General features: G+C 38.1%; 4 protein-coding genes across 8 annotated transcripts; all 4 read right to left on the bottom strand.

Annotated features, from left to right (window-relative positions):
- Positions 1–2,370: 2,370 nt before the first annotated feature.
- On the bottom strand, positions 2,371–7,207 carry LOC103865536 (ABC transporter E family member 2). Of its 5 annotated transcripts, none has more exons than XM_033274852.1 (18): positions 6,951–7,203; positions 6,349–6,439; positions 6,031–6,246; positions 5,926–5,964; positions 5,737–5,836; positions 5,550–5,623; positions 5,313–5,432; positions 5,188–5,226; positions 5,000–5,099; positions 4,842–4,926; positions 4,693–4,761; positions 4,409–4,615; positions 4,251–4,340; positions 3,868–4,172; positions 3,507–3,798; positions 3,173–3,412; positions 2,848–3,096; positions 2,371–2,771 (listed from the first exon to the last, which is right to left on the bottom strand). In XM_033274852.1, exons 3-18 carry the CDS (start codon positions 6,218–6,220, stop codon positions 2,613–2,615), a joined length of 2,358 nt encoding a protein of 785 aa, XP_033130743.1. In that variant the 5' UTR covers positions 6,221–6,246; positions 6,349–6,439; positions 6,951–7,203; the 3' UTR covers positions 2,371–2,612. The 5 variants fall into 5 exon arrangements, with proteins under 5 accessions (XP_033130743.1, XP_033130744.1, XP_033130742.1 ...); XM_033274853.1 differs by having other exon boundaries at positions 6,031–6,237; XM_033274851.1 differs by lacking the exon at positions 6,349–6,439 and having other exon boundaries at positions 6,951–7,207.
- Positions 7,208–9,434: 2,227 nt separating this feature from the next.
- LOC117126536 lies at positions 9,435–11,756 on the bottom strand. Its single transcript, XM_033274864.1, has 6 exons — positions 11,564–11,756; positions 11,099–11,327; positions 10,873–10,999; positions 10,511–10,798; positions 10,197–10,433; positions 9,435–9,966 (listed from the first exon to the last, which is right to left on the bottom strand). The coding sequence occupies exons 1-6, from the start codon at positions 11,625–11,627 to the stop codon at positions 9,628–9,630; spliced, it is 1,284 nt and encodes a 427-aa protein (XP_033130755.1). The 5' UTR covers positions 11,628–11,756; the 3' UTR covers positions 9,435–9,627.
- A 161-nt stretch (positions 11,757–11,917) lies between these two features.
- On the bottom strand, positions 11,918–18,608 carry LOC103829419. Its single transcript, XM_033274845.1, has 6 exons — positions 18,475–18,608; positions 18,184–18,396; positions 13,820–18,113; positions 13,211–13,733; positions 13,041–13,140; positions 11,918–12,942 (listed from the first exon to the last, which is right to left on the bottom strand). Exons 3-6 carry the CDS (start codon positions 16,098–16,100, stop codon positions 12,253–12,255), a joined length of 3,594 nt encoding a protein of 1,197 aa, XP_033130736.1. The 5' UTR covers positions 16,101–18,113; positions 18,184–18,396; positions 18,475–18,608; the 3' UTR covers positions 11,918–12,252.
- Positions 18,609–18,625: 17 nt separating this feature from the next.
- Positions 18,626–22,754, bottom strand: LOC117126531. Its single transcript, XM_033274856.1, has 4 exons — positions 21,578–22,754; positions 20,964–21,507; positions 20,788–20,887; positions 18,626–20,721 (listed from the first exon to the last, which is right to left on the bottom strand). Exons 1-4 carry the CDS (start codon positions 22,482–22,484, stop codon positions 20,047–20,049), a joined length of 2,226 nt encoding a protein of 741 aa, XP_033130747.1. The 5' UTR covers positions 22,485–22,754; the 3' UTR covers positions 18,626–20,046.
- Between the last annotated feature and the right edge of the window lie 1,998 nt (positions 22,755–24,752).

Genomic DNA, 24,752 nt, shown 5'->3' with positions numbered 1-24,752 from the left:
TATATACATATTTGTTTATGTTTTAATTCATTTTAAATTCATATTCTAATAATACGTATTTTTATTAATTCTCATCTTAATAAATGATTTTTTGTATAGTAATTGGCATTGTTTCATGTACGGTATTTTGAGTTCCATCTATTCTTTCAAATTAAATAACAATTGATTAGATAAGTGATTCGTAAAAATTCAAAAGATTCTTATCTATTTTTTTTTTATCTTAATTAGATATTTGATTTCAAATATTCATTTTGGATCATTTCAAATATTCTTTTTTAGGTATGTCAAATTGCATATGTTATTTTAAACTGGAGAACGATTTTTCTGTTTTAATTTAATAAGGTTAAAATTTAATTACTATTTTTAACTTCATTAGGTCAATAGAGTTCTAAATATATTTTATAATCATTATAAAATTTCATATAAGTTGTTTGAAAAATAAAATAATATAACGTTGAAATCACATTAATGAACAATTTATAAACATAACCTGTAATTTTTAAAAATACATGTATATATATATATATATATAAAATAACTAAATCCTTGGTTAGTAACTTGTTTAGAATTTAGAAGACATTTTATAATTTATATGTATGAAAATTAAGTAAAATCTTGTTTAACAATTTTGTATTTTCTTCTTAGTTAGGCATGTAATGTGAGTAATCTTGCTGGTATAAAGCTAGACCCTGAAATTGATGCGTTCATGAAATTTATTGCCATATCAGGGCAAGAAACTAGTTTGGTTACTGATGATGTACTTAAGGTACATCTTTTCTTGCGTCTTCTTAGAACTAATTAAAAAAGTACAATAAAAAATATTTTGGGCTCATCTTTGGTAAATGCTAAATTGACAGATACTTGGTCTTGACATTTGTGCTGACATTCTTGTTGGTGAGGTGGACAAAGGAAACAGGTAAAACTTTGAGTTATTAAATATTTTCACTTTTTGATATCATTACAGTAGTGTCCATAGCATGATTAATGCAAGTTTCTTAGTGTTTAGTGTGGAGTTCTTATCATAATATAAGATACGGTATCTTAGTTTTTAACTAAAGAAACTAAAAAACATTTTTTATATTTCTTATTTAAGAGACTTTTTTTAATTTTTTTTAGTTAAGTGCTAGTAGACCGTATCTTATATTATGCTAAGAATTTCACACTTCAAAACCTACATTAATCATGCTCTAGCTCTGGTGATTCTTGTCTAAACTGAGCAGGAGAGATGTTGGTAGGACCAGCAGCTCTTTTCATGGATGAAATATGAACATGGTTGGATAGTTCCACAACATTTTGGATAAACTCTTGAATGCGGCGTTTGATAAATTGTAGAAAATAACCGAAACAAGTATTATGTATATGTGATAAAAGTAGATACAAATTGAGACTTTGAAGCAAGTTTTAGTCACATGTTTTTTTTAGTCACATATATAATTTGCATAATCTTTAGACAATGTCACTTTGTTGCTTTTAAGCTAAAAAGCTCGCAATAATCATCAATCAGGTCATGTGTCGCCATATTTTATAACTTCCTAAAATACCTCTCTGTTTTCTTCATTTTCCTCTCAATCTTCGGGTGTGACCGGTAACCATCAAGGAACATTAGGAATGACTAGAAAAAGAATGAATAGGAATAGAATTTTGGGAACGATGAGGAACAAGGATTCCTTATCAAAATTAACAAGGAACAAATTTGTATTAAAATTCTCTATAAAAAAAGGAATGAGAAGAAATGAAGAGGAAAAAATATTTCTCACAAATAGTAACATTTTTAAAGAACATTAAATAATGCAGTGTTCCTCTTCGTTCTCTTGGTTACCATTCAAACCCTTCCCACGCTAAACCTATTTATCCATTATCTTTGCTATGCCAAAAATATAAAGAATATTATACTGAATTAAAATTTTAAAATTATTTGGCCCAGTACTATGTAGTGCCTAAAGCAAAAAAATGTTTGGTGCCCCCAAGGCCTTCGAACCACGTACCCTGTACCGAGCTTTGCAAAGCAGAACAACTGGACTATCTCAAACTTTTGATAATTATGATGCCCTCTAGTGTTAACCTATGTGGCGCCTAAAGCACCTGCTTCCTCTGCTTTAGGTCAGGGCCGGCCCACCTAGTTACATATAAATTCCTCGCGTAGCACAAAAGTTATGATCTCAAAGATTTGATACAAGGACCGAGCATTAGTGCTTTGCTATGATGTCCATGCATAAAAGGTCAATTTTCATGTACACCCTACCCTCTCCACGATCTACACTTTATATGTGTCACAGAAAATGCTACTTGGAAGGCAAGTAGAAAAAACTCAAAAAAAGAAGCAAATTACGTGGCAGCTCCTCCTGCGTTTGCCTATCTACCCTCGTGGTATAAACAGAGCCTTTACTATTATAATAATAAGCAACAAAAGGCAAAAGCAACTCGACTGATAAGAAAAGTCAAAAAGATTTAGAAATCAAAGTTTCACACATCCTAAAACAAGGGAGCAATGGTATTATTAACAACAAAAGACGGAGAGAGCCAATTCAAAACCATTTGATGTCACTTGTTCTTGCTACTTAAACTCTTGATTCGTATCTAGAAAACTTCGTAGTTCATCATCTTATCACACACTATACCAAGTCTTCTACCCTTCCCAGATTCTTCACAGGTCTTCCTAAATCTTCAAAAAAATGTCCTCTGGTTTTTTGCTCCTCGTCTTCAACGGATCTTGGCTTATTCATCCGAGCTAAAGACGTGAAACGATCAGTTCTACACGTGATATTCAAGTCCTGCAAAGCAAAGGGCAGCACGTTATTTCAGAGTCCACAAATGGTTTTCATGATGATCACAAAGAGAGTAAGTTACCGAAAGATATTGGTTAACTCCATTGGCCATCAAGACGGGAGAATTAACGGTACTCTGTACTCCTGGTTCTCCTTGAACAACGATAACACGGTCCGCCAAATAAGTGGCCATCATAAAGTCCTGTTCAACTACTAAAGCAGCTGTCCTTGAGTAAGCGATGAACCGCTTTATGGTCTGGGCGGCTATAACCCTCTCCCTTGCGTCTAGATGAATACTAGGTTCATCTAGCAGAAAGACACGTGCACCCTCCTGAACAAAGGGGAGAAAAACAGTTCAACACATTATTTAATCAAAAGGAAAAGGACTACGAAACTAGATGAGCTACCTGTCCCAAGCATGTAGCAATGGCGATCTTTTGCAAAGTGGATTGAGACACTTCCTTGATCCTTTTATCAAGAATCTTTGCGATGCCAAGTGGTTTCAGCACCAATTCCTGGAATACTCTGTCCACTAATGAAAATCGAATCAACCTATACAAGTGTGTTGCCACTGTATCATGCCTCTTCTCACATTTATTCATCTTCTGATCTTGGTGAGAGAAATCTTGTCCAACACTTATACGGTTCTGCAATATTTGATTATTGAAATTGTCAGTCAGTGTATGTGAATAAAATATGGAAAAAGAAAAAGAATACAATGAAAGTGGAAATATCACATACCAGCCACTCCAGAAACAACGTCTTCCCTGTGTGCGTATTTCCCAATACTACGGTTATTTCAGAGCTTCGTAGGTCTCCTCCCATCACGTGAAGGCTGAAGGTTCCACCTTTAACTACTGTTTCTGGGTATCTATAAGTTGGTGGAGTCACGATCTCTTCACTGAGCTCTTCAAGAGTGAGAGGATAATGCTCTAAGTGCACTTCACCGGAGGTTGTTTCCTCGCCAGTGTATAAGATATGGTCACAGACCAAATCGAGCACACTCATATCATTATCTGTTATGCAAACATATCTGAAACAAAACAAATAGATTTGTAAGAATATTGACCAAGTATGAAAAGAAAATAAGAAACAAACAAACCTATCAGGCTTGACCACCGACAGAATCACCCGTGCAACTTGGTACTTTTGCCTCGCATCTAGAAAGATCGTTGGTTCATCAAAGAGATAAACATCTGCCATCTGTACAATTGTGGATGCAATTGCAAATCTTTGCAACTCTGCGTCAGACAAATCGGTGACACAGGTGTCAAGCATGGAGGTCATGTCTAAATCCTCGATAAGTTCCTCCATCGAATCAAAACCAGTCCCCTTGGATTCTTCAAGAGAGGTTCTGACTGTTAAAGAACTCCTATAGACTGTCAGGTCTTGTGACTTCAGAGCCACCTACAAGAAATGAAATGATGTGACTTGTTACTAAGAGCAAAAAAATATCAAAGATAAATAAGGTTTCAAAAGACATACATTAAGTGTGTTTGTCTGAAGTCGGGTCAGGTAGGTCCGTATGTGTTCGGTATCGAAGTGGTCAATAATTTCATCCCACTCCGGAGGATCCTGCACAAGAACAAAAGGAATTATTCAACTATCACAAAGCAAATATCACTTGAGAGCAATATAATTACCTCAAACCGTCCAAGATTTGGCTTCAGCTGCCCAGCCAAAATCTTGAGACAGGTTGTTTTTCCGGTAGATTTTCCCCCTAATAGTCCCACTACCGTTCCAAGATATAGATTTGGAAGCCCGTGTATATCAAATGAACCAGGGCCATATCTGTGAGTCGGAATGTCTAGCGGGACGTCATTAGCTACATTCGTGGGTTGCCGAGCCTCCTGTAGATAAGAAAAATGAGTGAATATACACAATTGTTCGGTTGTCGAACTAGTTTAAAACAATAACTCAACCATACCCGGGTCATCCGCTCTATCTCGAGATTCCCTAAGTCACGCGGCACGTAGTCTTGAACACTCGGGATTATCTGCATGCATGGAAAATTAGATTTTTGGAGTTATAGCAAGAACAACAAAAATAAAGTTGCAAATAAGTCCCCAAAATCACCTTTGCACCATAAAGCTTTTGGGTATCCAGCCCTCTAGTGGAAAACACAGCGTCTACAAATTCAGGCAGTAAATCACCCCCTCCCCTACAAGCAGATTGGATAAGCATATCAATCGAACAGATTTCTAAAAGGAATGTATAGTGTAAAGTTCACGCACATAAGCCACCGGTGCTTCTCGACATATACAACTTCCAAAACTTCATCGGTAGGAACAAAGACTGTCTTGATAGGTGGAATCCTCTCAATCTCTCCTGTCACTAATAAAAGAAAGCAAGCACACACAGCTTATCTACAGCTTCCACAAGTTCACGTGCAGGAATAATGATCAGTCCCCCCGTGAATAACCTCGTTTCAGATACGCAAATGGCATCTCTAGAACTATTCCTGAAAGTACCAAGAAGATTTATAAAGTACCAAGACGATTTATAAATTTAAATATTATCTCTAAGCAGAAAAATTCGGAGCCTCACCATCAGCACCATGCTGGAGCTGGCCCCTTGACATGGATCCACATTTGTGATAAACTTCAATAAGCTGCCCAGTCTTGCCTGTGGTGAGGGAATCTGAACGATGCTTCTCCGGGCTTCCATCTTCCCAGTAGACATAAGCAAAAAGAAACTTATATCAAACAAGCAACAGTACACTAGAGGAAGTATTCAGCGCAAACAGGCGCAAGAAAGTAAGGCATAAGAACGAAACAAAGATACCATCATGAGCAATCAAGTTCATATGATTGTAAGCGCTGCTCAATGCAGACAGTAACCAATCCTCTTCCTCCCCCCTACAAGCACAAATGTATAAAAGAACAGCTATTCATAATCGTAAAGTGCATGCACATAAATAATCGATTCATTCCTAGAAGATATTCGAATTATATGTAGATGTATGTATTACCTACGCCACCGGTGCTTCTCGACATATTCAACTTTCGAGATTTCATCGGCAGGAACAATGATCGTCTTGGTTGGTGGAATCCTCTCAAACTCCCCTATCGCTAATAAAAGCAAGTACACACAGACACCTTATCGACAGCTTCCACAAGTTCACGTGCAGGAATAATGATGAATCCCCCCCGTGAATTACCTAGTAACATTAGCGCAGATGGCATCTCTAGAACTATTCCTGAAAGTACCAAGAAGATTTATAAATTTAAATGTTATCTCTAAGCAGAAAAATACGGAGCCTCACCATCAGCACCATGCTGGAGCTGGCCCCTTGACACGGATCCACATTTGTGATACACTTCAACAAGCTGCCCAGTCTTGCCTGTGGTGAGGGAATCTGAACGATGCTTCTCCGGGCTTCCATCTTCCCCAGTAAATGCTTTTGGTGTATTCCCGGGATGTGACATTTTAGATTTCCCCCCTTCTGGTTGCATATCTATTCCGACTTCAACTGTTGAAACTAACAAGCAAAGGGAGATAATGAGGAAAAGCTTTTTTTAAAAGCATTAGAGGGTTTGATTGAGGAGAAAGAGCCGTAAAAAGAGAACAGCAAGCACTTAACCGGAAAAACGAGAAAGCTGAAACCGTTAACAAAGTTATAGATCTTCAAGCATGGGAACAAACAACAAGGGCTTTTGGTTCTGTCAGAACAACTGTAGAGAAACCCATTTGATTGCTATTTAGGAAAATAAACAGCTGGATTCATACATAAAACATAGATGACTAGTCTAGAGAACAGTGGATATTCATAAGCAAAAAGAAACTTATATCAAACAAGCAACGGTACACCAGAGGAAGAGGAGCATCTTCTCACATAGCCAGTGAAACATTTGTATGGAAACATAACCAAATAATAGTATTCAGCGCAAACAGGCGCAAGAAAGTAAGGCATAAGAACGAAACAAAGATACCATCATGAACAATCAAGAAAAGGTATCTACAAGGCATTAGAACTTGAACTACAGATTTCTAGTAAAACAAACCCTAAATCAGCCATCTGAATCAAAAAATTCACAAAATCTGCCAGTTCGTTCTTTAACTACGACCTTTCAGTAAAAACAAACCCTAAATAGGCGATCCGAATCACCCCGCACTACCAAAATCTGCTCCGATAACACGAACGAACACAAAGATAACAACGAAGACGAAGAAGATGATCCTTACCTCAAGAACCGAACGCGATCAGAAACAAAATCGCCGACGCAACGATAAACGCGAAGCGATTGCTCCGAACGGGGAGGATACGAGTTCGATTGTTTCCCCAATAAAGCGAGTTAGTATTGGAACTGAGATTTAAACCTAGCGCAAAGCGATTGAAGCTAAAGGACTCACCGTGAATCTATTCGGAGACGATTTCGGAGGAGATGAGCGAATCTTCGATTCTTTTTGCGAGAAGCTAATTGATGAACGTACAAGAACAGGCCGTTGCAAGCTAATTTTATAGTAGCATAGATTCGTCACCATTTCCATAAAAACGTTGCGTAGTTCGCTCACGCATTTTTTAAATAACGCGTCGGTCAGCGAGGTTTTTCGTATGGAGAGTAGAAAGAAAACGACACGCATGTTTTAGTTTTAAGCTTGTAACGGGAGTCACTGCGGTTCCTTTTCCTTATCGGTTTGGGTAAAATATATATGCACCAATGAGATGGCGGGAAAGTTTTCAAAGGACCAAAGGTAACAGAAACCTCAAATCTTTTTAAAAGATATATTATTCATGTTGTTAGTAATTTAACCCGAGAACAGATATAACGAAACCGATATATCCACGTTGGAGCTGAATAAAATTCTGCCGAAATTAAATAAACTCGAATTTAGCAGTTGCACGGATAAATTTTGTTTGCATCTCTAGATTATCTATTCTCCTAAAATTTCCATGTTTTTTTTGTAATTATCAAAATTAAAATTGTTTTAGTCATTTCCTGGAGCTGGGATAACACATGCTTCTAAAATTGGAAAAATGGTTGTATCCAAACAAAGAAATTGGAAGCCTCAAAGCAATTATTATGATTTTTTTTTTTAAAGAGGATATGCATATTTGGAAGCAATTTAAAAAGTTGAAATATTCGATCTAGCCGTGGACAAAAAAAATCAGAACCAAAAAACCGAACTGGAACCAAACCAAAACTGGACCGAAGCCCTCAAATACCCGAATGGTTCCTATATTTCTATATCCGAATAACTGAACCGAACCGAAATTGAACGGGTATCCGAATATCTAAAAAAAAAATTTCAGCTTTTTAATATAAGGTAAAATATCATCAAACCCATGTTGGACCAAAAGAATACAACTTGTTACCACCCGACCACATTATATTTTATGTACTCTCTAATATTATACATATATATGGTATTTCTATAAATAAATACAGTAAATATTTATTTATGAAAGTAACCATTAGACTATTTAGATTATCATGTTAACTAATATATTTTATATATATTTGTTCATATATTAAACGGATACCCGAAACCAAACCAAAACTGAACCAAAACCGAACCGAAACTAAACCGAAATTTCATAAGTACCTATTGGATACAAAAATGATTTATCCGATATATCCAGGACCGAATGGTTCCTATCCGAAACCGAACCGAATACCCGAATGCCCATGGCTATCCACTAAGCTTTATTTGTATTTTTTTTGTGGATTGCAAGGGCTTGAGATTGGTTGGGGGTTTACTTACTTCTCTCTTGTGTCTTTGAGACCTTCAGTCTCATCCCTACGAGCTATAAGTGTGGGTTTGGGTGCTTCTTTAGGTGGAGATGGTTTTTCGCTTCTACCTTCAGCTTGTCCTTTGCTAGCGTCTATTGTGCTTTACTTTCAGGTAGTTCTGATCATTAGAGTTTGAATGATAAGTGAGTAACTTTGATGTCCCAGAGGTAAGTAATAACAGAGAACACACATTGTTGAAGTTTACTCAGTTGCTACTTGCTAGAGAACATCATAAGAATACACTCTTTGTAGCTTTAGATTGAAAACAATATTCACATGGCATGACTCGTCGATGTGTTTTATTTTTGGACTGGCAGGAGAAAGAAGATGTTCGTTTTCTAAGCATAGTGAAGATCAGTTGATGAAAGTCACAAAGATGCGCTCTGGGACTGGGAAGGGAGTTAGTTCTAGTGCATAGAGAGACGCTGGTTATGTTTTGGAACGGCCAAAACTTCACTAATACTTTAGTTAACACCACTGTTAACACACTAGTAGAAAATTGTGATATACACACGGAACATTTCGTGGCTACAGCTATTATTTCGTGACTATAAGACGAAATACACACGAAAAGTCACGAAAAAATTTCGTGTCTATACGATCGTGACCAAAATTTACGGTGACAGTTCGTGACTAAAATAGTCACTGTTTAGACACGGTATGGTTTCGTGACAAACACAGTCACGATATAACACGAATGCATTCGTGTCTATTTTGTCACGGTGGCTTCGTGTCGTTTCCGTGACACTATGTCACGATTATAAGTGTGACATTAACGTGGATTGGGTTGGTCACGACTATGTCTTCGTTTATTGTGTGACTACTTAGACACGACTTGGTCATTTTTATAAACGTGACTAAATTCAAATTTTTGTTAAAAAAAAAACTTAATATGATAATTTTAAACCTAATTAAAATATATTACAATTGAAAATGTTTAACAAAACACTACAGCCGATTTTTGATAATTAAAGTTGTTACAAAAGGATCTTACATTACCAAAAGACTAGGTGGCATCCTTGTTACATAGTTGTTACAAAAGGATCGTTACGTTACAAAAAAAACTAGTAGCATCCTTGTTACATAGTTGTTATGAAAGCTAAAAGAGATCAGCTTAAGCAAGAAGCCTAAGGAGTTGAGGCATTGTCAGGTTGGTTCACTTGAGGAGAAACAGCACCAAGAGCACCAAGAGCCTGTAGAATGACATTAAGGGAGCTTCTTGTTGCAGCCATCTCCTGCTGGAACTCAGTCTTGAAGGCTAAAAAATCTCCTTTGAGAGTTGTGACATCAGTCTTGAGAAGTTCCACAGCGGTCTGCACATGTTCAGCATTTGTCTCTATTCCAGAGACACGCAAGTCCATGTCTAAGCTGCGTTTAAGAGATGCTGGGACTGACTGAGGTGGTTCATAGTCTCTGAACTGGACACTACCAATCCCATATACACTCCCTTTGCTTGTCTTAGCAAGCTGAAAAAATGGAAAAAATGATTAACGAAAGAAACGCCTGGTGAACAAAGAATGGAAACAATGATTATAAATGACATGGACAGAGACATAGTAGACAAATAAAAGTCCAGCAACAAAACATAAACAAGCAGAAGACATGATGAACCAAACAGAGAACTTTCTAAATTTTGTGTATAACAAGTTGTAAACCATTCAAGTAATGAAATAAGAAATAACAATTTAAGGGATACCTTGAGAAATTCTTGATCAAGGAGGAACCGCCTTGAAGGAGCAGTTGTAGCAGTTGAAGCAGTTGGGCTGGCACTATTAGGAGAGTCCTCATCGAGTATCATAGAGTCCACAGCTTCCTCCACCGCTAAGACAAGAGCCTCAGCACGTTCATCAATGAATGAACCATCCTTGCGAGTGTGTGTCTTGCGCACAAGGTCAATGAAAGATGGTGGCTCGTCCAATCCACCCTCAACCATCTAGAAAAAATAAAACAAAGTGTGTATGAATGTAGAACAGATAAATGAAAATATGAAGGGAAGAGTTGAAACTTTACCATATCGTACTCAAGCTTAGCAAAGTTATTTGGTCCAGCAGAGTGCTTAGACATCTTCTTGCCAGGAGGAGCTGAAGTGCGTGACTTAGCAGCCTTTGTGCTCTTATCCTTAGCTTTTTGAGTTGCCCAATTGGCTAGGAGGATAGACCAGTCCTCCTCACTGATGTACTTTGGCTTCTCGTTATCTCTCTTCTTCCTGCTGATTTTCTGACATACAGTATGCTGTGTGTGAATCTTCCAGCGGTTGTACACTTCATCATGGTGCTTCTCTTCCCAGTAATAGTTTTGCTGCATAAAAAAAAAGAAGGCATTAAATGTAGAACCGTTAAAATGGAAGTGGAGAGTAAAGTAGCAATACATACAATGAAAGTGTGCCACCAACTTGTTCTCCTCTCCTCTGGAACAAACTTCCAGCTAGGCCATGGCCCCCAGTAGTAAGCTTGCCAAGTTGTTCGGATGAATTTATGAACACTAGGGTCCACTCCAAACCTGAATGCAAAAGCAACAACAGAGGAAATGATCAGGAACAATATATGCATATGTAAAGTAATACAAAAAAAATAACAAGCAGAGAAATTAGACACTTACCACAAAGCACCGTTGACTTTCTTTGGATGTAGGTGAGGCTGATGCTCTCTAGCTGCAGAGCGTAAGAGTGCTTGTTCTGTTAGATGGTTGTAGTTGTTAACAGGTGGACGGTCTCGAGTTGAAGACCCAACAGCTCCTGGTGGCATGGAATGACCAGAAGACCCACTCGTAGGAGGCATGACAAACCCTGCAGATGCAACTGAGGTTGGTATTCTTCTTTGTTGCATATCTGGAAACATAAAACATAAAGATAAATCAGAGACCATAACACATCAACCATCAGACAAGGGACCATTAACAATCTAAATAGACCCAAATCGAAACCCTAATACAAAAAAATCCCCAAATCGAAACACAGTTAATGAAACCTAATAAAAAAAACTAATCAGAGATTCTAAACCCTAATCGAACAAATAACAGAAGAAGATTCGGAACCCTAATCGAAACACAGTAAGGAGAACGTACCGGGAAGGTTTAACTCTGGTGGGCGTTGGCGACGCCGATTATCCGATGGTCTGCTTTGAGCCATGCTGGTTCTGATCAGAGAGAGCTCGAGACAGTGACTTCGAGTGTCGTCCGATAGTCGGAGTAGAGTCGAGAGAGTAAATTTTTTTTTTGTCTAAGTGTTGTGTTTTGGAAGGGTGAAGAGCGTTCTTTATTTATTAAGTGTTTTGGGCCAAAAGATTAAGAGCCAAAACACAAATAAATGGAGCCAAAAATTGGAGCCAAAAATTGGAATGGAGACAAAATATACGGAGGCAAAAGTTCGAGTAAAAAATTTGGCAAACATTCTCTATGTCCTAAATAAATTTTAACATTATCAATAAGACAATAACCAACTTTAACATTTTAAATTAACTAAATCTAAATTCGTAATCTAAAACTACAAATCAATTGTTCTAAACAAACTATAAAACAACAGAGCCTAAAAAATACAACCCCCTTGCCTTATAAACTATAACCCCTAAACCCTAACCCTCAAACTACAACCACTAAACAACAACCTTTCAACTATAACCATTAAAAATATAATCCCTAAATTATAACTCCTACACAAGATACATATTTGTAATAATCAAATAAGTACGATAATCAAACTTTATTTTATTAATAATATTTCAAATCTCAAATACATATCACAACTACATATTACCTTAATCAGAATCAGAATCCGAATCAGAGTCGCCACAAGAATCTTCTAACTCGTCTTCTGATTCATATTCATCGTTAGGAGGAGCCACGGGTAAGACATCATAACCAGAATCATCTTCCACGACATATGATTCAATTCGTATCATCTCACTCGGTGCAACAACATCGTTACGTGTATCATCTTGCAATGCTGTTAAAGCAACTTCAGATGTTTCATTTACCCCTCGAGGCAAAACTTTTGTGCATGCCCACCAGTCTGCCGCATTTGTACGACGCACACGCGGATATGGAATGAAACATACTTGATCACAATTACCAGACAGTATAAAAGGATCATATTTCTCATATTGGCCACGGGGGGACACATCAACGATCCCTGACTTATGCTTACGCATTCCACGACCCACTACTGTATCAAACCACTTGCATTTGAAAATCATGGCTTTCAAGCCAACAGCACCACCATACTCGATCATCATGATTTCTTCTATCAGCCCATAATACTCGGTCTCTGTGGTTCCACGGACATACACGCCATAATGTTGGGTATTTTTATCTTGGCCATGGCTATGTGTGTGGAAGCAATATCCTCGCGAGAAATATATCGGCCACGATGTGTAATTACGATGCGGTCCTTGAATGAAATCCAACATCCATAAAGGGAACTCGTATGTTTCACTGGCATTTGTAATCTGTAATGTTGGCATAATGAATTATAAAATTTTGTTATTTTTTTATTTTACAAAATTTAATAATTACGAAAGTCTCAAGTTAATTAAGCAAAACTTACAAAGTCTTTCACCCATTTTGCAAAATGTTGATCTTTCGCTTTCTGTAGATCATTACTAGTAATATTTGGGTTTGCTTCCATCACAAACTCGTCAAACATCCTGTGCAAAAAACATGACTCAGACCCTCATTATATAATAGGATGATATAAATCTAAATTCAAAATATTACCTTTCATAAGGTTCAAACACATCGCAATTGAGCAACATAAATGTTTGCAAGACGGTGAAGTCAACATCTGTTAACCATCTCGTGGTGGCTTTTCCACTGACCCGACCTTCATGATAAAACAAATTTGGCACATCTTCATAAGTATAAGTAAATCGAATTTTCCCTCGAATGGAAGCTTCTTCTATTACTTCTGGATGACCAAAGTAAGTTGCAGATGCAGTTGACATCTCCTCATTCAAGGATTGTGCAACAATGGACCCTGCAATATTTGCCTTGTTTTTTACCATCTTTTTCAAATGATACATGTATCTTTCGAAGACATACATCCATCTATATTGGACAGGACCACCTAATGCAGCTTCATCTGGTAGATGCACAGGAAGATGTTCCATAACATCAAAGAATGATGGAGGAAATATCTTCTCCAAGTTACAAAGCTTCACCCCTATATTTTCTTTCAAAAGGACAACATCTTCGGTGCGCAATATCTTTGCTGAGATATCACGAAAGAAAAGTGCAATCTCTGCAAATTTAAATACAGTTATTAGTAAGTAAGAAACATTAAATAATAAATAAATAGCTCAACAAATCTTATAATTAAGTAATAACCTGAAATTGCGGTATGAACATGTTTCGGAAGGAGTTCACGAAATGCAAATGGGTAAAGTCGTTGCATAATAACGTGACAATCGTGACTTTTCAACCCTGATAGCTTCATATTTGTTTCATCAATGCACCGACTAAATTTTGAAGCGTATCCATCTGGAAATTTTATATCATTCTTCAGCCATGAGAGAAATTGCCTTTTTTCTTCATTTGACAACCTAAATATCGGCACAGGCATAGTTCCATCTTCGTTTAAATGTAGAGATTGTCTTCTACATATATTAGGGAGATCCATCCTTGATTTAATGTTATCTTTCGTCTTTCCAGGAACATTCAACACAGTGTTGGTGAGATTATCAAAAAAGTTTTTCTCCACATGCATGAAGTCAATGTTGTGTCGAAGAAGAAGGTTCTCCCAATATGGCAAATCCCAAAAAATACTCTTCTTCACCCAATTATGATCCTTTCCATAGCCAGATATCGTCTGTGCAGCCTTCTCGTGGCCTTTTCCTCCACAATCAACTGTTTTGGACAACCCCTCAATGTTGTTTATTCTTTCACGAAGAATTTCTTCTCCAGTTAACCACGGGGGTGGATCATCTGTTACTGTTTGTCCCCGCCGAAACGCATTAACATTTCGCCGGTAAGGATGATTCTGAGGCAAAAACATTCTGTGACAATCAAACCAACTATGCTTTCTTCCATTTTGTAACCAAAACGCCTTTGTATCATCTAAACAATATGGACATGCTAATCTACCGTGCGTCATCCAACCAGAAAGCATTGCATATGCTGGAAAGTCGCTTATTGTCCACATCAGTGCCGCTCGCATTGTGAATCTTTCTTTCTTTGAGATATCATAAGCTTCCACCCCCTCACTCCACAAACTTTGTAATTCTTCAATCAGCGGCTGAAGATAAATATCTATACTTTTTTTCGGATGTTTTGGCCCGGGAACTAGTATCGACAGATATAAATATTCCCTTTTCATACACATAACAGGTGGTAAGTTATATGGAGTTACGATAACGGGCCAGATCGAATGTGCTTCACCATTCATACCGATTGGATTAAATCCATCTGTCGATAAGCCTAAATAAATGTTACGACTTTCAGCAGCGAATTGAGGATATACCCCATTAAAATGCTTCCATGCCGCTCCATCTGACGGGTGATGCATTTCTCCTTCAGGAGAATTATGCTCTGCGTGCCATCGCATATGTGATGCAGTTGTCTCTACTTGGTATAGACGTTTCAGACGTTCCGTAATCGGCATATAAAACATCCTCTGTTTAGGACGATTTTTTCCTCTTCCTCTGTTTGGGTGGTATCTGTCTTTACCACAAAACCGACATGCCAAAAGCTCTTTATCTTCTTTCCAAAACAACATGCAGTTATCCTCACAAATATCAATCTTCACAACAGGGAGGCCAAGTGATCGGGCCAGCTTCTTTGTTTCGTAATAAGATGATGGCGCTTTATTCGGCTTCGGTAGAACATCTTTGAAAGTTTTTGATATCTCGTCGATACAAGCTTCTGGCAAATTGTAATCGGTTTTTGCTTTCATCAATCGTGAAGCCAAGTATAGTTGAGAAATTCCTTCAGAACATCCATCATAAAGTGGTTGGCTTGCATCTTCATAGGCTCTAAAAACATTATCGTGATATGTTTCTTCATTACCCGCTTCCACCACATACTCCAAAGTAGGAGTTACTTCAAACTCTTCTTCCAAATTTATATTTATATTGGAAAATGGATTATTAACGTACATTTCGTTTGGAATTTGATAGTTTGTACCTTCTGCTTCTTCTTGTGTTTCTTCTCCATAAAAATGACTTGTCCCCGAAGATTGTCCAACGTTGTAACAGCTTTCTCCATGACTTGACCAAACATAGTAATTCCCCGTAAATCCTACTCGGAAAAGATGTTTAGAAACCGTCTTTGCATCACGTTGTTTCCGGTTCTTGCATCGTGCACATGGACACAACATAGTGTTTGTTCCTTGGTAAGACTCTTGATTACAAGCAAAAGCTAGAAACACTTCAATTCCCTCCATAAATTCTTCAGAAACACAATTTCGGATTGGATCTAAATGTCGATCCATCCACTCTCTTGATTGAAAGAAATGAGACATTGAAATTATGAAATACAAAAGAAAGAGTTGAGAAAACACGTTCACTAATTTGTCAAGAACACATAAAAATATAGAGAGGAGAGGTTTTCTTTGTTTGATATTGTGTTCTTCATTTCCACGAAAGTGTTTGTTTTGTGTTGTTTTAGTCATGGAAATTGTCACAATAATGAAACCGTGACTAGATATGACATGTTTTTGTCACGATGCCTACTGTGACCAACCAAATTCGAATATATTCCCAGCCAAAACAGTCCCGTTTTCTGACTTTGATGTAAAGTTTATGATATTTTTTTGTTGGAAAAGTCTCACTTTAGTCACGAAATGGAGTGAGACTAAAGTTTTTGATTATTTGATTAGACATCGTCTTGGTCACGGTTTAGCTAGTGTCATTTAGTGACTCTAAAAGCCACGGTTTATACACGGTTTTGAAAACGTGACAGTTTAGTCACGAATAGTTTGTGACAAATCGTGACTACGTTTAGTCACGAAAACATATGTGACCAATTCGTGTCTATTTAGCCATGAAAAAGACACAGATTGTCACGTTTTCCTATTTCGTGACTAAATGTGACTTTGTCGTGACTAACACAAAATAAGTCACGATACTACCGTGTCCAAAACGTGTGTATTTTGAAGTTTTCTACTAGTGACACTTCATCTTGTTTCTTGTTTATACATATTGTTGAAGTTGAAAGATTTTGTTTTTCAAATTTAAAAATCAAAGTTGGATAACCAAATTTAGACCGCATTCTCTAACCTCCCGTTTCTTATCTCTTACTTCAAACTCAAACACTGATGAATCCCCGCAACTCACATTTTCTTCGATCTCGAACGTGTAGAGATGCTCGTTTAAAACTGGGAAACGCTGCGAGTGTATTCCTGATCTATGCCTTCTTACACTGGTGGTACCACCCTTGACGCAATAATAAATATCCAACTCCTCCTGTCACCTACCTTATTAACTACCAATACACAACCCATCAATGGCATAGGATCATCCGCGCCGCTCCATTTCGTCGACAGGGAAAGGGAACTTCCCGTGGCCTGCCAAAGAAAGTACATGGGGATTTGTTCACCAGGCAAGACCGCAAATCTACAACTCCTTATGATCAGTTCTCTTGCTTCTCGTTTCAGTTTGAAGCAATTACCAAAGTTGGCACCAACATCTTGTAAACAAGGACAAGAAAACATATTTTTCTGGAGTGATTAGTTAGATGTTTTAACGTTATTTTCAATAATGGTTATTATGTGTTTACACTACAAGAAAACATATTTTTTACGAGGGCAATATACGTTGTAACTTCGTCGTAAACGGGGTGTTACGACGAATGAACCTCGAAACACGTTTCGTCGTAAAACGCCCGTCGTAACCGACGTTTCGTCGTAAATGATTTGTTAAGTTTACGACGAAATATATTCCTCGTAAAGCGCAGGGCAGAGATTCATCGTAAACGACACGTAAATTGTCGTGGTAAACTCCACGTAATGGATTCGATGTAAAGCACACGTAAACAAATTCGTTGTAACACACTCGTAAATATTTCGATGTAAACTCCGCGTAACATTTCGATGTAAAGACCACGTAAAAACTTCGATGTAAAAGACTCGTAAATCTTTCGACGGTAATCAGTTGTAAATGTTTTACGTCGAGCCTACATCGACATTTCGTTTTATAATATATTTTGAATATTGTTTTTAACCTCATATATATATATAAATATGAATTTATTTAAAATTCAGAATTTTAAATAATTTTAATTTTAAAACGAAATATGAAAATAAAAGACATATATAAAAAAGCATTTAAAAGTCATAATATTTAAATTCATAATACAAACCGAAATATTAAAAAAACTACATATCATCGAAGTAGTCGGTGGGGTTGCTCGGCTGTTGACGGGTTGGATCGGACTCTTGGGGATCTCGTACTGGCAACCCAAGAGCGGCTCGTCTCTGACTCAACATTGTCTGCATAAGCGGGTTTCCCACGGCCATCACGTCTAGCAAATCCTCAAGAGAGTCTAAACGAACCTGCTGGCTATCCATTCGAGCTTTCATCTGAGAAGTCTCTTCATCCCGTCTCGACTTGTATGACGAAGTTGCCCTTGCAACTTGGTTAACAGAGCCTATACCGACTATTCGTCCCTTCTTTCTAGGAGCCAGCTATAAAATTAAAACATATATTAATATAGTTATTAAAAATAATGTAAACAAAATTTTTTAGTTGTACTACCTCTTCGAAGATTCTGTCGGCTTCTTCGGTAGACAATGTGACGGGTAATCCATCGGGAGACTCCTGAGTTAGTTGCGTCTCCCGTTCTTCAATCCGAGTAGCCACTGCTTGAGCGAGTTTCTCAGATGCAGGATCCACAAAAACTCCGTCGGATGTGGCGTGAGTCATGTTGAATAGGTCAGACAGAGATGGTAAGACTCCCGTCTTCTCCAACTACAAAAAAAAAAAAATATTAAAAATTATATTAATTCAATATTTTAAAATAAATATTTTAAATTTAACAAAACTTACAACTTCTAGACGGATGCCTGCATGTGGTTTTTGGAATTGGCCTTTTTGATCGAAGCGGGGTGCTTCCAATAGGCGATGAGGCCATCCCACACATCCTTCGTGAGCTCAGTGGGCTTTCCCTCATACCCGTCGAGCTCCCACTTGTCCTTCCAATCGGAGACTGTGTTGCAGAGGCGGATCTTTGCTTTTGCAACGAATTCCGCCCTCACCATCTCGGTGATTCCCAAAGACCAATGCCACTTTTGCTGAAACACAAAAAATTTGAAAAAATTACAATTAATAATAATATTTAAAAAATATATACATATTTAAAAGTGAAAATTTAATTAAATTTAAAAATCTTACCGCGAACATTTTAAACCAAGTGATCTTAACGTGATTTGGAGTCTTGCTCCAGTTCGGATATGCCCCGTCATAGTAACCCTTTATCGTTTTTGAAACGCTACTGCCAACACGGTTGTTAGCCCCAAACCTGAAAGGAAAACAATTTAACCGTTAGAAAATAAAAATAATTTAAATTTTAATGTAAAAAAATTAATAACTTACCAATAAGTTCCTCGGGGTCTATCGGGGTCGAGAACATCCAAACCCTCCCGTCCAGGCTGGGCAAGCAAATCCTCAACCGTATATCTCGCGAATGGGGCATATCAAGGCACACGCAAATCCGGATGAACTGCACCTTCTGGGACTGGCTCAGGTGCAGCCGCTGGAGGAGGAGGTGGAGGCATATGCGGTGGAGGCATTTGCGGTGGAGGCATCTGCGGTGGAGGAGGACTCCAAGCAACTCTCTGAGAAGGCTGAGAGTCTGGAACTGCGGTGGAGGATGATGGACCGGAAGACGATGGACCGGAAGAAGATGTACCGGAACCATCGTCACCAAACAAATCTCTATAACTAGGTGCTCTGGATTTTCTTCTAGGAGCCATCTAAAAAAAATTAAAATAAATTTAATCAATTACGACATAATAAAAATATTATTCCGTTACCTAACTAATCACCTAAACTAATTACCTAACTAATCACCTAAACTAATTCCGTTACCTAACTAATCACCTACACTAATTTAAAAAAAAAAAAAAAGAGAGAAGAGAGAGTTTACCTTAGAGAGAGCAAAGGAATTTGGGAGGAATGAGCGAGGCAGCCTCGCTCTCGGCGTCTCCTTATATAGATTAAGTTTCGTCGTAAAAGCGACGTAAATTTACGACGAATTTACCAGGCCCGCGTTTTTCCATTTACGACGAATTTACCAGGCCCGCGTTTTTTCTTTTACGACGAAATTACCAGGCCCGCGTTTTTCCTTTTACGACGAAATTACCAGGCCCGTGTTTTTCGTTTTACGACGAAATTACCAGGCCCGCGTTTTTCCATTTACGACGAAATTACGACCCTTAACCCTAAACACCGAGAGTTGAATCCCTAAACCCCAAAGTCACATATCATCTAACATCATATCTTATTTCATACTACTTCTTACTCTTTCTTTTAGAAAATGTTACAATAGAGAAATCCAACATTTGATACATATATTACATCACTCTAAATCGTTTTCGTTCTCATCACTATTACATCACTCTAAATCGTTTTCGTTCTCATCACTATCATTACAATCATCATCGTCGCTTCTCTCGAACTCGTCTTCACGTGCTTCATCTGTCGCATTTCGGGAATATCTTCATATTGAAAGTTTTGCGGGTCGATCAAAAGGATTTCATCAGTTGGTTGTTCTGGTACCTCAACTTCAGTGATAGCGTCTTCTTCTTGCAAGGGCGGTTCTTCTCCAACGACAATGCGTCCACGAGGTGTAACTTTGATAGCAGTTACCCAGTTTATCCCGGAAGTTCGAAGCCGAGGATAAGGAAGGAAGCTAACTTGCTCGGCTTGTGAAGCTAAAATGAAAGGCTCAAATTTGTTGTATCTTCTCCCAAAATTGACATCCACAACACCAAATTTGTTATACCGAATCCCTCGGTTCACAACAGGATCGAACCATTCACATTTGAAGAGGACGCATTTTAGCTTCAATAACCCCGGAAATTCCACTTCAATAATCTCCTGCAATATCCCGTAAAAGTCTGTTTCACCTTTCACACATATTCCGTAGTTACTCGTTGCCCGATGTCTCCCATACTCGTATGTGTGAAAGGTAAATCCTCGTGTGAAATACATAGGTGATGTGGTGACCTTTGCAACTGGACCTTGAACCAATTCGTGAAACCATACGGGATAATAAGGATCGTCATAATCAACCTGCAAAAAACATATATATATTCTTAAACACTTACTTAATTAATATAATAGTATGAGATATATTACCTGTGATTTTAACCACTTGACAAAGTGCTTATCTTTACGTGTATCCACATCAGTTGCAGATATTCCTGGTATTGCTTCTTCAACTTGAGATACAAACATCCTGCAAATTGAACAAATAATCAAATCATACATAATTAACTTCAATTCATATAATTAACATTCACAAAAATATTTACCTTTCAAAGTAACGGGTCATTGCATCCTCGCAGTTGAGCAGAATATAAGTGTGGGCACTATGTTTATCTTCTTCAGATGACCACCATACTTCTTTCGTTTTACCACCAAACCGTCCAATTTCGCAGAAAATGTCAGGAACACCATCAATTGGATATGATGTCGGTACTCCACCATCATCATATCTCCTAGAAACTCTTTTTCTCGTACGCACAGTTGGAGCAAAGTAGTATGATGTGAAGTTAGATGTTTCGGCTGTCAAACTCCCCGCAACTATTGAACCTTCTACCTTTGCAAGATTTCTTGCTTTCCCCTTCAAATGTTTCATCTGTCGCTCATACGGATACATCCATCCGTTGTGAACAGGTCCACGAAGCAATGCTTCATACGGTAGGTGGACAACTAGATGCTCCATGACGTCAAAAAATGAAGGAGGAAATATCTTCTCCAGGTTGCACAATATGATCGGAATGTTCTGATGAAGTTGTTCGATGACTTCTTCTTTGAACGTACGTGTGCTAAGATCTCTGAAAAATGCTCCGATGGCTGTATATTTTAAAAGGAATCAAATTAATAACATTTCGTAACATATGTATATATATAAATTTATAATTACCTGCAAGTGCTTCGTGGACATTTGCTGGAAGAAGCTCGGCAAAAGCAAATGGAAGCAGTCGTTGCATAAACACATGACAATCATGACTTTTCATTCCGGAGAACTTTTGACCTCGTTCAATACATCTTGACATATTTGAAACATAACCATCAGGAAACTTAACTTCCGATGCAACCCAGTCAAACAAGGTTGTTTTGGCTGATGACAACCGGAAGATGGGAACATGAACATTTCCATTGCTCTTGATATGTAACTCACTTCTTGAGCAAATATCAGGTAAGTCCATCCTTGACTTTTTGTTATCTTTTGTCTTCCCAGGGACGTTAAGTAATGTATTCATGATGTTCTCAAAAAAGTTCTTCTCGATATGCATGACATCCAGATTGTGGCGTAAGAGAAGATCCTTCCAATAGGGTAGCTCCCAAAATATACTCTTCTTATGCCAATTGTGAGATACACCATACCCATCAGGCATATTTCCAGGAACATGCCAATTTCCTCCAACCTTAACTGTTTCCTGAGCTCCGTAATAATCAATGTCCGCTTCGATCTGCTGGCCGGTGAGATATGGAGGAGGACTGTCTCTGACAATTTTTTTGTGTCGAAACAATGTCTTATTTCTTCTGTACGGATGGGCAAGTGGAAGAAACCGACGATGACAATCAAACCAACAACTCTTCCTACCATTCTTCAGTTGAAAAGCATCCGTGGATCCAAGACAATACGGACAAGATAATCTTCCATGTGTTGTCCAGCCAGACAACATCCCATAAGCAGGGAAATCACTTATCGTCCACATCAGAACTGCTCGCATCGTAAAATTGTTTTTCAAGGAACAATCGTACGTCCTCACCCCTTCTGACCACAATTGCTTTAGCTCTTCTATCAAACGGTTGAAGAAAAACATCAAGAGACCGTTTTGGATGCTTCGGCCCTGGGATTAATATGGTCAAAAATAGAAATTCTTGTTCCATGCACATATCCGGCGGTAAATTATACGGCGTAAGAATGACTGGCCACAAAGAATATTGTCTACCAGACATTCCAAATGGACTAAATCCATCGGTGCATAACCCAAGATAGACATTCCGAATATTTGTAGCAAAATCTCCGTGTACCTTGTTGAAATGTTTCCACGCTCTTGCGTCTGATGGATGTGCAACCTCACCATCTCTCTGGACATGTTCGGCATGCCACCTCATCGACGCAGCAGTCCTCTCAGATTGATATAATCTTTTCAATCTGTCTGTAATTGGTAGGTACCACATCCTTTGGTACGGTACCCTATTCCTCCCACGGCCTTGCGGTTTGAATCGTGGTTTTTTGCAGAATCGACACTCTTCTAACTTGTCATCTTCCTTCCAGTAGATCATGCAGTTGTCGATGCAAACATCAATCATCTCCGAGGGTAACCCAAGACTATAAACCAATTTCTGAATCTCATAATAAGATTCAGCAGACACGTTGTCTTCTGGCAAATACTCTTTAAACAACTCCGCCCATGCATCCATGCAATTCTCAGGTAAATTATGATCCGTTTTAATATTCATCATCCTAGCTGCTAGAGACAATTTAGAGAGACCTTCTCTACAACCAGTGTAGATTGGTTGATTTGCAGCATCTAGCATTTCATAAAACCTTTTTGCATCCAAATTAGGTTCTTCTACATTTCCAGTTCCATCTGCTATTGTTGTAGTTGTTTCTAAAAATGCATCACTAATCATATCTTGAACCCTATCATGATCTACCATCTGCTCCTCTTGATGATAATTATATTCATTATGCACATGATTCGGTTCTTCATTATGATGAGCATCCTCAAAATTAGCATTACTACTACTAGCTTCATTTCCCCCATAACCCTCTCCATGTTGATACCAAATGTAGTACTGTGGTGTAAATCCTCTGTTTACTAAATGATTCCATACAGTTTCACTACGTGCAAATTTCGAATTCTTGCATTTTGAACAGGGGCAGAACATCTTACCGCTTTCCTGCGTGATCGGTGTACAGCCCGCCTGGTGCATGAATGTCTCTAGCCCGTTCAGAAATGCATTCGTCACTCTCCCGTCGGAATCTTTGTGCAAATACATCCAACTTCGTAACTCGTAAATACTACCGCCACCGACCATTTTTTCTTCTATTTTTTTTAAATTTTTTTTTTTCCGTTTGGGTCTTGTGAGGAAGAGAGTTGTGTGTTGTGAGGAAGAGAGTTGTGGGAAATGACATATATATAGAGAAATTTTCGAGTTGGGTAGTTGAAATATAACAACGATTTTACAAGGAAACTTTTACATGGATTTTACATAGTTTTTTTACAACGACTTTACAACGAACTTCGATAAGTTTTTCACCTAAATATAACGGTAACATGATTCGTTGTAATATCGATGTAAAGTTTTCTTTTCGACGTACTTACGTCGTAATATTACATGGCGTTTACGACGAAATTTGGTTTCGTTGGTTCGTCGTAATTGCGTTGTTAACCCACCATTTACTATTTCTAAGACAACGATAAGGAACCTGTGTCGTTCGTCTGTCTGCCAATTCAGTGGAACGACAAGGAGAAAGTGGACGGAAGTGCAGCTGGTTTGTACTTGAGAGGAACCTTTGACGATGGTCGGAGGTTCCACTCAAGTATAAACCAACTGCACTTCCCTCCATTTTCTCCTTGTCGCTCCACTGAATTGGCAGACAGACGAATGACTCATGTTCGTTATCGTTATCTTCGAAATAGTAATTGGTGGCTGAATGAGGAGCAAGTCTAAGTGTTGAGAGGAAGAGTTGTGTGTTGTGAGGAAGAGAGTTGTGTGTTGTGAGGAAGAGAGTTGTGGGAAATGACATATATATAGAGAAATATGGTAAGTTTTACATGGATTTTACATGGAAAATTTACAACGCGTTTACAACGAATTTAGGTAAGTTAAAGCACATTGAATAACGGTAACATGATTCGTTGTAATGTCGATGTAACGTTTACAACTATTTCGCATTTCACGTACTTTCGTCGTAAACTTACATTGACTTTACGACGAATACGTTTCGTCGTAAATTACCATGGTGTTTACGACGAAATTGAATCTCGTCGTAATTGCGTTGTAAAGCTTATGTAAATTTACGAGGAAATTATTTCCTCGTAAAACTTCGTTGTTACTGCTACGTTTTCTTGTAGTGA

The sequence above is a fragment of the Brassica rapa genome, chromosome A07 (genome assembly GCF_000309985.2).
Source record: "Brassica rapa cultivar Chiifu-401-42 chromosome A07, CAAS_Brap_v3.01, whole genome shotgun sequence".
NCBI classification, from domain to species: domain Eukaryota; kingdom Viridiplantae; phylum Streptophyta; class Magnoliopsida; order Brassicales; family Brassicaceae; genus Brassica; species Brassica rapa.
This window is presented reverse-complemented; position numbering and strand designations above follow the sequence as displayed.

Coding starts and splice junctions, on each gene's coding strand:
- LOC103865536 (XM_033274851.1), bottom strand. CDS start 6,220: ATGCAACCAGAAGGGGGGAAATCTAAAATGTCACATCCCGGGAATACA. Junction 5,837..5,925: donor ATCTGCGCTAATGTTACTAG/GTAATTCACGGG, acceptor TGCTTTTATTAG/CGATAGGGGAGTTTGAGAGG. Junction 2,772..2,847: donor GAGTTAACCAATATCTTTCG/GTAACTTACTCT, acceptor TTTGCTTTGCAG/GACTTGAATATCACGTGTAG.
- LOC117126536 (XM_033274864.1), bottom strand. CDS start 11,627: ATGGCTCAAAGCAGACCATCGGATAATCGGCGTCGCCAACGCCCACCA. Junction 11,328..11,563: donor ACCAGAGTTAAACCTTCCCG/GTACGTTCTCCT, acceptor TTATGTTTCCAG/ATATGCAACAAAGAAGAATA. Junction 9,967..10,196: donor TTGATCAAGAATTTCTCAAG/GTATCCCTTAAA, acceptor CCATTTTTTCAG/CTTGCTAAGACAAGCAAAGG.
- LOC103829419 (XM_033274845.1), bottom strand. CDS start 16,100: ATGACTAAAACAACACAAAACAAACACTTTCGTGGAAATGAAGAACAC. Junction 13,141..13,210: donor GTGTTTGAACCTTATGAAAG/GTAATATTTTGA, acceptor TTTTTTGCACAG/GATGTTTGACGAGTTTGTGA. Junction 12,943..13,040: donor CAAAATGGGTGAAAGACTTT/GTAAGTTTTGCT, acceptor CCAACATTACAG/ATTACAAATGCCAGTGAAAC.
- LOC117126531 (XM_033274856.1), bottom strand. CDS start 22,484: ATGTTTTTCTTCAACCGTTTGATAGAAGAGCTAAAGCAATTGTGGTCA. Junction 20,888..20,963: donor ATGACCCGTTACTTTGAAAG/GTAAATATTTTT, acceptor TTCAATTTGCAG/GATGTTTGTATCTCAAGTTG. Junction 20,722..20,787: donor TCAAGTGGTTAAAATCACAG/GTAATATATCTC, acceptor TGTTTTTTGCAG/GTTGATTATGACGATCCTTA.